At 35.8% G+C, this 13,302-nt stretch overlaps 1 protein-coding gene across 2 annotated transcripts in view; it reads right to left on the bottom strand.

Annotated features, from left to right (window-relative positions):
- Positions 1-4,520: 4,520 nt before the first annotated feature.
- The window catches only part of LOC124084661 (cytochrome b5 reductase 4), an 85,947-nt gene continuing 77,165 nt past the window's right edge, over positions 4,521-13,302 (bottom strand). For both annotated transcript variants that reach the window (XM_046431995.2, XM_046431987.2), the window contains 2 exons: positions 8,826-8,990; positions 4,521-5,106 (listed from right to left, as the gene is read on the bottom strand). In XM_046431995.2, the coding sequence (XP_046287951.1) occupies positions 5,052-5,106; positions 8,826-8,990 (220 nt within the window). In that variant the 3' untranslated portion in view covers positions 4,521-5,051. The remainder of the gene's footprint in view (positions 5,107-8,825; positions 8,991-13,302) is intronic.

The following is a 13,302-nucleotide window of genomic DNA, read 5'->3' on the forward strand; positions in this document are numbered from 1 at the left end:
TAAATGAAAACACAGACACAACATATCGGAATCTATGGGACACATTGAAAGCAGTTCTAAGAGGAAAATTCATTGCTTGGAGTTCATTCCTTAAAAAAAGAAAAAACCAACAAATAAATGATCTCATACTTCATCTCAAAATCCTTGAAAAAGAAGAGCAAAACAACAGCAAAAGAAGTAGAAGGCAAGAAATAATGAAAATCAGAGCTGAAATTAATGAAATCGAAACAAAAGAAACAATTGAAAAAATTGACAAAACTAAAAGTTGGTTCTTTGAAAAAATAAACAAAATCGACAGACCCTTAGCCATGCTAGCGAAGAGAAGAAGAGAGAGAACTCAAATTACTAGCATACGGGATGAAAAAGGCAATATCACAACAGACACTTCAGAAATACAGAAGATAATCAAAAACTATTTTGAATCCTTATACTCCAATAAATTAGAAGATAGTGAAGGTATAGATAAATTTCTTAAGTCATATGATCTGCCCAGATTGAGTCAGGAGGATATAGACAACCTAAACAGACCAATATCAATTGAGGAAATAGAAGAAACCATCAAAAGACTACCAACTAAGAAAAGCCCAGGACAGGATGGGTATACAGCAGAATTTTACAAAACCTTTAAAGAAGAACTAATACCAATACTTTTCAAGCTACTTCAGGAAATAGAAAAAGAGGGAGAACTTCCAAATTCATTCTATGAGGCCAACATCACCCTGATCCTGAAACCAGACAAAGACACTTCAAAGAAAGAAAACTACAGACCAATATCTCTAATGAACCTAGATGCAAAAATCCTCAATAAAATTCTGGCCACTCGGATACAAAAACATATCAAAAAAATTGTGCACCATGATCAAGTAGGATTCATCCCTGGGATGCAAGGCTGGTTCAATATACGGAAATCAATAAATGTTATTCACCACATCAATAGACTTAAAAATAAGAACCATATGATCATCTCGATAGATGCGGAAAAAGCATTCGACAAAGTACAGCATCCCTTTATGTTCAAAACTCTAGAAAAACAAAACTCTAGAAAAACAATCTATGCTAAGCCTCAGGCTAGCATCATTCTGAATGGAGAAAAACTGAAGGCATTCCCTCTAAAATCTGGAACAAGACAGGGATGCCCTCTCTCTCCACTTCTGTTCAACATAGTTCTCGAAACACTGGCCAGAGCAATTAGACAGACGAAAGAAATTAAAGGCATAAAAATAGGAAAAGAAGAACTTAAATTATCACTATTTGCAGATGATATGATTCTATACCTAGCAGACCCAAAAGGCTCTACAAAGAAACTATTAGAGCTAATAAATGAATTCAGCAAAGTGGCAGGATATAAAATCAACACGCATAAATCAAAGGCATTCCTGTATATCAGCGACAAATCCTCTGAAATGGAAATGAGGACAACCACTCCATTCACAATATCTTCAAAAAAAATAAAATACTTGGGAATCAATCTAACAAAAGAGGTGAAAGACTTATACAATGAAAACTACAGAACCCTAAAGAGAGAAATAGAAGAAGATCTTAGAAGATGGAAAAATATACCCTGTTCATGGATAGGCAGAACTAACATCATCAAAATGGCGATATTACCAAAAGTTCTCTATAGGTTTAATGCAATGCCAATCAAAATCCCAACGGCATTTCTTGTAGAAATAGAGAAAGCAATCATGAAATTCATATGGAAAAACAAAAGACCCAGAATAGCAAAAACAATGCTAAGCAGGAAGTGTGAATCAGGCGGTATAGCGATACCAGACTTCAAACTATACTACAGAGCAATAGTAACAAAAACAGCATGGTACTGGTACCAAAACAGGCGGGTGGACCAATGGTACAGAATAGAGGACACAGAAACCAATCCACAAAACTACAACTACCTTATATTTGATAAAGGGGCTAAAAGCATGCAATGGAGGAAGGATAGCATCTTCAACAAATGGTGCTGGGAAAACTGGAAATCCATATGCAACAAAATGAAACTGAATCCCTTTCTCTCGCCATGCACAAAAGTGAATTCAAAATGGATCAAGGAGCTTGATATCAAATCAGAGACACGCCGTCTGATAGAAGAAAAAGTTGGCTACGATCTACATTCGGTGGGGTCGGGCTCCAAATTCCTCAATAGGACACCCATAGCACAAAAGTTAATAACTAGAATCAACAAATGGGACTTACTCAAACTAAAAAGTTTTTTCTCAGCAAAAGAAACAATAAGAGAGGTAAATAGGGAGCCTACACCCTGGGAACAAATCTTTACTCCTCACACTTCAAATAGAGCTCTAATATCCAGAGTATACAAAGAACTCAAAAAATTAGACAATAAGAAAACAAACAACCCAATCAACAAATGGGCCAAGGACCTGAACAGACACTTCTCAGAGGAGGACATACAGTCAATCAACAAGTACATGAAAAAATGCTCACCATCTCTAGCTGTCAGAGAAATGCAAATCAAAACCACCCTAAGATACCATCTCACTCCAGTAAGATTGGCAGCCATTATGAAGTCAAACAACAACAAGTGCTGGCGAGGATGTGGGGAAAAGGGTACACTTGTACATTGCTGGTGGGACTGCAAATTGGTGCAGCCAATTTGGAAAGCAGTATGGAGATTTCTTGAAAAGCTGGGAATGGAGCCACCATTTGACCCAGCTATTCCCCTTCTTGGTCTATTCCCTAAAGACCTAAAAAGAGCATGCTACAGGGACACTGCTACATCGATGTTCATAGCAGCACAATTCACAATAGCAAGACTGTGGAACCAACCTAGATGCCCTTCAATAGACGAATGGATTAAAAAAATGTGGCATTTATACACAATGGAGTATTACTCTGCATTAAAAAATGACAAAATCATAGAATTTACAGGGAAATGGATGGCATTATAGCAGATTATGCTAAGTGAAGCTAGCCAATCCCTAAAAAACAAATGCCAAATGTCTTCTTTGATATAAGTAGAGTAACTAAGATCAGAGTAGGGACGAAGAGCAGGAGAAGAAGATTAACATTTAACAGAGATGAGAGGTGGGAGGGAAAGGGAGAGAGAAGGGAAATTGCATGGAAATGGAAGGAGACCCTCAGGGTTATACAGTGGAGGGGGTAGAGAGAGAGGAGGGGAGGGGAGAGGTGGGGACGGGGGAGGGTGGAGGATGGGAAAGGCAGCGGAGCACAACAGACACTAGTATGGCAATATGTAAATCAATGGATGTGTAACTGATGTGACTCTGCAATCTGTGTATGGGGTGAAGGTGGGAGTTCATAACCCACTTGAATCAAAGTGTGGAATATGATATGTCAAGAAATTTGTAAGGTTTTGAACAACCAACAATAAAAAATTAAAAAAAAAAAAAGAATGAAGCTCAGCTGATTCTTAGATAAGACTCCAAATTGGGATTTACAAACATGTAAATTGATAAAATCACATGAGTAGAGATTACACTTTAAAATTTAAATGGAGAAATAAACAGATATATACAACCAGAGAATAATAGAGAGTAAATTCTATTTAACTAGAAAAGGACTGGAGGAGAGAAAAAAGATTGTTACAAAAAATGAGAAAAATGTTGGCTAAGGTAAAATTAATTGAGATATTACTAATGAGCTACAAAACAGCTAAAGAAGTGCTACATGATATCCCTTAGAGGGGAAAAAGAAGACAGTAGGGAGGCATGAAGCATGAGGAAGTTCCTATTAGCCATCAGGGAGCACTGCCAGCTGGGGACAGGGGGATTCCTCCCTTGCTGAATGAGGATGAGGAGCTAGCTAGAGGGGGCGCAGCACAGGAAAAAGTGTGTTAACTAGCCATTGCACACAGGGAGCTTCAGAGCTGGTCAGTTGTAATTTCAGAAATGTTAAGATTGTTTTCTTTTTTGAGTACATCATTCCTTTAGTGAAGATGTAGCTATTTACAAAACATTTACAGGGAAATTGGAGACTCCTCCCACCTTCCAGTTCTGTAAAAACATTGCTGCTTCATTAAGTAGTGAGAGTTAGTTTATGCAAGCAGTCACCTAGCTATTCAACACAGTTTCTTCAAGAAAAAATCATAGTGACTTTTCTTGATGACCTCTGCTGAGTCCCAGTCTGCAAAAGGATTTAAAAAGGTTGGCCTCAGTAGCAGGGAGAGAAAAGACTCCCAAACCATGATGCCCAGGAGAGCTCCCTGCTGAACTGCCAGCTGTGGAAAAGCAGCCAGCCAGGAAAGAACAGTTTAGGAAGAATATTCCTCCTTTCCAGCTGGTTTAGAATTAAAAATTTAACTCATTCCAAAGCACCTAGTGATGATTTTAGGCCATGGACTAGATGCTACACTGTTACTACCTTTTCTGATGCCTTTGGTCTTGCCTTAGAATCAAAATAGCTGTCAAGGTTCTCTTAAACTCTCTAACAAAGCTAATCCCACATAGGTGAGTGTCCCCAGTATCTTTACTGGTGCCTTCCAGAATTCCATTTAAGATATAAACCTGGTATTGTTGCATTCAACTACGTTTCTACAACAAGGATTAAAAAGTACTTAAGTATAATTTTATTCTACTGTGCATCAATGCCATATACAAACATAAAATTATTTGGATCACTTAATTTTTACAGCATTCCATGTTTTAATATTAATAACAAAGACATAAACGATCATTTCCTGAGTTAACAGTGCAATGTAAAATTTAATCTGTATTGCTAATAAGACATTTTATAGCATAGAAATGTGATCAAAGTGATCATTTACTTTATCATGTCCCAAAACACAAGTGCTTATTGTAGAACAGTGATACAGTTTCAATGGTAAGGGAATTTGTAAGGAATCCTGTTGTTGCCGTGATTGACTTTCCAGGTCAAGTATCAATAGTAAAATAAGTTATGTATAAAATAAAGCTGACAAATTACCTATACTGAAGGAACAGTTGATTTCATTTAAGAAACTGAAATCTGGATTCTAGTTAATCTTTTAATATATACAAAAAATGTTCTCTTAAAAAATTCTAAGTAATCACAAATTTAGATAAACTAATTGAGTAAAATACAATCACAACTCTTCATTATGCTGTAAAACTATGGATCTCATCTTTGGAAAAGTTAAGGTCATGCAGCAACCTGAAAAACAAATAAAAAAACACATGTTTCTTAGAGAAAATGTTTAAAAATAAATAAGTTTATCATTATATCACAGTAGTTTTTCATTTTCTCCATTTCTTATGTACTTTTTTAAAAACACAAATTATCACTTCTAAAAATACACAATAATTTCTAAATGTCATTAAATATCTAGTCAGTGTTCAAATTTTCAATTTTTTTCCATAAATGGCATGGCTTCTAAAATTGTTGTGAATGAGGATTCAATTACAACTTACTCACTGCAATTGACTGGTATATTCTGATATATAAGATCTCTTTCCTCCCCCAATTGCCCATCATGTCCTACAATCTGTGTTGGAAGAAAAAATCAGAATTTTATTTCTTGAGTCTTCCATAGTCCTCATTTTGCTGCATTCCTTTCATATTCCTTAGTCACATGTATCTTACGTTGTTTTATTCTCCACAATTTAATAACTGAATCCAGGGGCCTCATCAGATACAGATTTACCTCTTTTTTTTTTTGGTACTAGGTATTGAACCCAAGGGTGCTTTACCATTGAGCCACATCCCCAGCCTGTTTTTTGTTCTTTTGAGACAGGGTCTTGCTAATTTGTTTAGAGCCTTGTCATGTTGCTGAGGCTTGGCCTTGAACTTGTGATCCTCCTGCCTCAGACTCCCAAGTGGCTAGGATTACAGGCATGTGCCACCATGCCCAGAAGTTTTAATTCTTTTTGGCAAAGTTTTTACAGGTAGTATTTGTCCAGTCAGAGGCACATCACATATGATGCCTCTCTTATTGGATGCTGGCAATCATGGATAATCTCTATATAGATCCATTAGTTCATTCAGGGCCCAAATTGGCAATATTCTATATCTATCCTTTTTTCTTTATTAATCAGCTGAGGAATTCTATAAAGACAGACTTCTCACTTATTATGTTGCTATTCAGTAAAATGGCTCATGTAGGAAAAGCAGAATAAATGCTTGGTTTTTCCCTTTATTCATCAGTTTTCAAAGTTGATTTCCCTGGCATTCTATTTTCATTCTGCCTCATTGAACAGGAAAAGGCAGCATACTGCTAAAATATAATTCAACTTGGAAAACAGTAAAAATGGAGACTTAGAAATAGCTGTTTCAAATGCCTCTGAAAATAACAGTCATTTATTTAATACTTACAATATTATATACAGTTACTGTGCTAAGCATTTCACATTAAGTATCATTATTCATTCCTGTTTATAGGCAAGTGCACTAAAGCTTAGAAAGGGTAAGTAGCTGACCTGAGGACACCCAGTAAATGACTACAAGATGACTATAAGTGGTAGGGCTAGAATTAAAGCCTCACTGGCAGCTTCCAGAGCACACATATTCACATGAAGGGCCAGTACAGGACAGAAGTCCTGAAACAGTAGCCAATCCTCCCCCTATCTGAGCCATCCTACCTTTTGAGCCATGCATCCTGTCCCCTCCAACCTAAAGGGACTTCACTCTAGCCAAAACTGTACCCTTAAAGCGTCTACCCTCCTCCTTTCTCTGCTTGTAATACTATCCTATATTTCTTTTGATTGGTAACATCTTAGTCATCATTCAAAGCACAAGTCTTTTCTAATCATGCTGTGCCTGTCTCCCTAATACACCCCCCTTCAGGTAAAAGTAACTTCTCTCTCTCTGAATTTCCATACTTCATTTTATCTCTAGTAAGAGTACTTGTGATATTCTGTGTCATATTTTAGTTATTAGTATATGCATTTGTTTCTACCACCAGACAGTGTGGGCTTTCAAAATCATGAATGTTTTATTTGTATCTGTGATAAAGTGGTAGTTAGTGGATCAAAAGGTCATTATTGGCCAAGTAGTTATGAGCTGTTTTTGTGTATTTTTTACAAAAATAGGATTCTAAGTTTTTCTCTGTTATCACATCATAAAAATTAACAAAATGTTCACCAAATATGCAGGATATGTTTGGGATGTTTATACAGTTGTCCCTTGGTACAGGAGGAGACTGGTTCTGGGAATCATGTGGATGCCAAAATTTATGGATGCTCAAGTCCTCTCTATAAAAAAATTTGCATCTGATGTAGTACATCCTCACATACACTTTAAATAATCTCTAAATTACTTGTAATATCTACTATACTATAACTGTTATATAAATAGTTGTCCAGTACAGATACAATGTTTTTCAAATATTTTTTGATCTATGATTATTGGAATCTATGGATGTGGAACTCAAGGATATGGAAAGTCAACTACTTATAACCTATGTGGCAGAAATGAGATTAATTTTGGAAGGTCCTAGGAAGAGTATTTTAAAGAAACTTGTGTTACAGAACAAAAACCATGATATTATAAAAGACTCATGTCATTATCAATAAAAACAGGGACACATTACATGCATTAAGATGGTGAGGACAAGGAAATCAAAGAAATGAGTCATTAACTAAGAGTCACAAGGCTAGATGTTATGAATTGCAAGTACAGATTTGAATCAAGCTATATCTCAAAAGGCAACTCTATGCAGCATGGTCAAGGGTAAGTAATATCAGGTATTCATTTGTAATGATTAATGACACTCCTGGGCTTTCTGGGAATACCAGGAGTATAGTACTGAAAGATTAGCTGTGAAGCAAAACTGAGAAAATAGAACTATACAGATGACAGTACATTTTTAAAATGCAAAAATACTAAGGTCATGAGTACACTCTATTTAATGCATACACACTGAGGCTCTGGTATGCAAGGAATGTGTTTTCTATATGTTGTAAGGAACCAAAATGAAGAAGACATGGTCCCAGCACTCAAAAAGCTCATCATTCATGGAGGGAGACAATGTAGTTCTACCAGGATGGCTATAAAACAGATTCCTTCTCTTTCAATGCTGAAGGGTTTATGATTCCAATCATTTAAAAGTATCATTATACTGCAATCTGTGCTCATGTAGTTCTAGCCTTTTTCATATATATATATATATATATATATATATATATATATATATATATATATATATATACACACACACACACACACCTTTATTGACAAGGATCAATTTTTTTTATAATTAAAATAAAAATAAAACCCCAAGATAAAAAAAAAAATTATCTAGAAAATGTCAGGTTTAGTCATGTACTGAAAAGAAAAAGCAGGACATTTATGGCAGTCATATTTCAAAATCATCTAGAAACCCAACAGTGGCTGCATTCAACCAAATATTTTATAGTGCCATTTTAGAAATAAATCATATCAAGGTGAACTTTAAATAAGATGGCACCACCATTGAGAAATCATTATCTGGGATTCAACTACTAGTCTTGCCTTTTATATGTTCTAATTTCTTAGGGTCTAATTGCCTGGTTTTCAATCACTCTTTTTGTTATTGACTAGCTTTTACCCAGTTGCAGAGAATGAAGACTGAAAGCCTCAATGAGATAAACTGCTTAATAATCACTATTTATATTACAAAGCTTTGGTGGAAGTAGAGGCATACTGTCAGCCACTGGCAGAGAACACCAGGTGGCAGCTGTGTTTTACTTCTGTGTTCATATCTAACACTACACATGATCCTGGCCTCCAACGCTTCACTCATGGGAAGACTGAAAACTTTGTTGTTTTTCTAAGTCATAATAACAGGTTATTAAAGTGTAGATTCATATGAGCAGGAGGAACTGAAAGACTAGCTGAATGACTGCTTTTCAGGCAAGATTTTCATTTCAGGGTTTTCCCACCACACTGCTACTCACTTTATTCCTTGTTCTGTAAATGGTGTTGGTCCACAGATGCAAAGAAGGACTTTGGATTTTTCTGAACTTCTATTCAAAAATTCAGAAAGAAGAGCTGGTGAAATGTGTCCCTGTTTGCCCTTCCATTCAGAAGTAGGGGCTGAGAGAACATATTCAACATCAAATCTAGGGGAAAGAAACAATTTTTAAAAGTCCATTATTTTAAACATATTATTAGCATGTTTTAAGTTCAATAAAACACCTCCTCAAAAGAAAAACTGAATGTATCAAGAATGTTACATAGGTAAATCTATATTTAGTAAGGATTAGATTTTCCTAAAGATAAAGAAAGTAATTTGGTATTTTTAAAAAATCATTAGAAACAGAACTCCAAGGGATCTCAGAGATCCTCATACCTCTGTTAATAATCTGCTTGCAAAAATCACAATACAGAACAATTTCCAGTGATGTGTATTTTAATCTCTGGCTCAAATCTCTTGGATGATTTCTAGACTAAGAATCCCATTTGACTTTTACTGTTGCTGTCTCAAAGTCCATCAGCTTGTTATCTCCCTGATGCACACCTGATATAATTCTGCAGTTCACATGGTTGCACAAGCTAAAAACCTGGGTTTTACTCTGGGAACCACTCTTTACCACATCCTCTACACCCAATTTCTTCACCAAGTCCTCTACACCCAATTTCTTCACCAAGTCCTCGCTCCTAACCCTCTACCTGCTTTTCTCCATTCTCACTGCCATCATATGGCTTGTTCTGTCTTCTGTTCTTAGCTCAGGTATCATGCCCATAGGGAAGTGCTGTGGCCCCACAAGTCTAGGGTCCTGTATTATACAGGCTGTGAAAATGTATGAAAATGTTTTTCTTTTCTTCATAGCCCTTACTTCAGGTTGTAAGTATGAGCTCACTTAACAAGATCACTATTTTCCATGTCTACCTTCTCTGTTGTGTCATTAACTACAGAAGAGCAGGATCTGTGCTTGCTTTGTCCATCACTATATCCTTACTGGCCAAAAAATAGGAGCACTTAAACGCTATGAAATGGAACAGATGAAAGCAAAAGAAAGGGTATAGAATTAAAATGGGAAAGAACATCAAACCAAGTCTCAAAATATAATTTCTGACCATATCTTACCTAAGTTTTAAGTAAACTGCTGGTTAAAAGCTATAGTAAATTCAAAATTTTATATTGTACCCATTCTGATATGCTCTATTTTAGTAATCACAGTTAATTCTTCTATTTTCAATAGCATCAAATAAAATGCATTTCTACATATTCTAGTTAGTAACTGAGATACTCCTGAAGAATAGTTGAAATTGGTTCTATGTTAATATACACTTAGGAAAAAGTTGAAGTGAACAGCTTCATATGAGGGAACAAGGAAACCAAATATGAGAAGAGAAAAAAACATGGCTGGCATCACTGCCTTCACATCACTGTGCCTCAACTGGGTTAGGGTTTCCAGGAAGTGATCATCCTGGCCTAAGCAGCAGACCAAACAAGAGTGCCAGCAGGGAGATAGAGAAATAGTACAGCTTTGTGTACAGATCCCAGACTCTTGGTTTTATGGACTCATCTGTGCAATGAGATGGGAAACTACATAATCTCTTACAATCCTAACAATCTATGTTTTTTAAAATTTATTTTTAGTTGTTGATGGATCTTTATTTTATTCATTTATTTATATGTGGTGCTGAGAAGTAAACCCAGTGCCCTCACACATGCAAGGCAAGTGCTCTACCACTGAGCCATTACGCCAACCCCACCCCGTTTTTTAATACTCTAAACACCTACAGAATTATATTTTAGTTCTTACCTTCAAAGTTCCTCATTTAGTATTAGCAGAGATTTGAATCCACCTTACACAAAACAGCCTCATCAAACATAGGATGGACAACTCCAATCTGAATACCTGAAACCCCAAATGTTTCAAAGTCCAAAACTTTTTGAGCCCCAACATGATCCTCTCAAAAGTTTCATATTTTGGAGTATTTCAAATTTCAGATTTTCAGATTAGAGATGCTCAACCAGTAAGTCTATGCAAATATTCCCAAATCTGAAAATCTCCACAATCTGGTGCAAGCATTTTGAATACTTGATACTTAACCTATAATTTCTTTCACTAGCCTATATTTTCCTTCCTGGAACTTAAAAAAAGATAATGTTACATAATTTCAGAAAGTATATTTGCTTACTGCTCCATAAGAGCAGAGTCACTGTCTGCCTTGTTCAATACTACACACAGGTCTAGCTCAATATAAGTGCACAGAAAATATTCATCAAGTGAATGAAGGAATTGATTTATAAAATACTCTCTAAAAATAAAATCTGTGCTTGGAAAAACAACGCCATGTGCTGTCATCTATGAAATTATATATGTAAATGTGTATGATTTAATAAGTGCATTTTTCTGGGAAGAAGGTTCATAATATTTCAACAGATTATCAAAGGGGACCCAATAGCAACTGAAGAACTACTGTCTTCCAATTCTAGACATTTGAGTAAAAAATGGAAAGTACCCTGTTTAATTAAAAGATATAAAAGTAACAGATGTTCTCCTTTGGCTCCATTTCCAATGAACCTATCATTGAAATAAAATTGCTAAAATATATAAACGAATGCCAAAGTCCCTGTAATCTGTAATAAGTAGCTATTCATAATTTTCCTTTATTAAGATGCTTGCAAAAAAAAAAGCCTAATTAGAGGCATATTTTCTAAAGACATGTACTAGATGGTGATAAATAACTGAGATATTTATATAAACACATAAATAAAATAACCTTGTGCATATTGTATTTATTCACACAGTGGTCCCATTTTACACACATAATGGAAAAAGTGAACAGACAGCATGGTAAGATTTAAGGATTATTGGAGGCTACTATCCTGCTTAACCGTCACAGGAAAGTAACATTGCTCAAATTGGAGCAGAAACAATTCTAAGTTAAGATCAAGATTTCTTTAATAAAAGATTTCTTATAACATATCAAGATTGTGCCTGTGGAATCATCTGTCCTGGATTTTTCTGAATGAAGGCCAACCTGCGATCTTAAACAATTACAATACTGAGTTGCTAGATGCATGAATGAGTAAACATCCTGAAACTCCCTGTCTGCCCTATGATTTCAAAAGAGCCAGAGAGGACCAGGACTCTTGAAATAAATTCAGATTACCCATAAAATGCAAAACATCATAGAGGGAGAGAGGGAGATAGAAAGAACAGGCTTGTTCTGATGAATGCCTATGAGGTCTAAAATGTCAATGAAAGTAAATAAGCTTGCTAGAAATTTTTATTTTAAATTAGACTGATGGTTACCTGAGATAAAAAGACTTGAAATGTACTCATTCATTGTAAATCAAGAGCAGAGCCTAAATATCCAACAAATATCCTCCTCCAGCCAATTAGCTTCCAAAACCTATCCCCTCCTTCCTATTTCTTGCATGTCTCCTACTTTTTCATTTTAACTGCCACAACTCCAAATCAGGTCCTACATCTCTTGTCTAAAACACAACTCTTAGCCTTAACCTGACACACCATTGACATATTAGTAATGCTAAAAACCCAGATTCAAATTTGCAACTTTGCTTTAAAAGCTTCAATGGTTCCTCCAACAGACTACCATTTCAGAATACTTAAGGCTCCATCTTTTCCTGTTTTTCTAGCTAAAGAAATACTAGGAACAAAACTGGACTATGGTCTATCACTAAAACATCAGAGCATTCTGGCCCTTATGTCTTTATTGCCACTACCAACATTTCCTTTCCTGTTCACAGACATGCTATTTTGTTTTCCAAAGCCCAGCTCAAAGTCAGTTCTTGCATGAAGCACTGATATCGTTATTCTCACAAAAGTGTGATTACTCTCCTCTCAGTGCACAGAATCTACAGCTACTGATGCACTTTAGAACTTCTTCACCACTAGAGTAGTCTTATTTTGTATATTTTCCTATGTCAAACACATTTTGCAAATAGCATAGAAATCTAAGTTAAAGTACACAATCTTCTCTTGGTGGATATAACTGGGTAAATATACCTTGGTCCTTTGTGATTCATTTCCTTGCTGCTTGGAATTCCTTCCTTTCTCTTTCCCCTTCCCCTATTACTCAATCACTGATCTCTCTATCCACTCTCTCTCTCTCTTTTTTTTTTAAAGAGAGAGGAGAGAGAGAAGAGAGAAAGAGAATTTTTTTTAATATTTATTTTTCAGTTTTCGGTGGACACAACATCTTTATTTTATTTTTATGTGGTGCTGAGGACCGAACCCAGCGCCCCGTGCATGCCAGGCAAGCGTGTTACCGCTTGAGCCACATCCCCAGCCCTCTATCCACTCTTAAACAACAACAACAAAAAAACCACTATTAAGTGTATTGTACACAATAACTTCACTCTTCAGAGACTATTTGTTAAAATGTATCAACAGCCTTAGAACACTTTGATCTATTGATTATTCTGATGAAATTTTTATTCTGAATAGTTAG

Source organism: Marmota monax, unplaced genomic scaffold (assembly GCF_021218885.2).
Source record: "Marmota monax isolate L192 unplaced genomic scaffold, Marmota_monax_Labrador192_F-V1.1 WCK01_AAM20220418_F8-fsc00013, whole genome shotgun sequence".
Taxonomy (NCBI): domain Eukaryota; kingdom Metazoa; phylum Chordata; class Mammalia; order Rodentia; family Sciuridae; genus Marmota; species Marmota monax.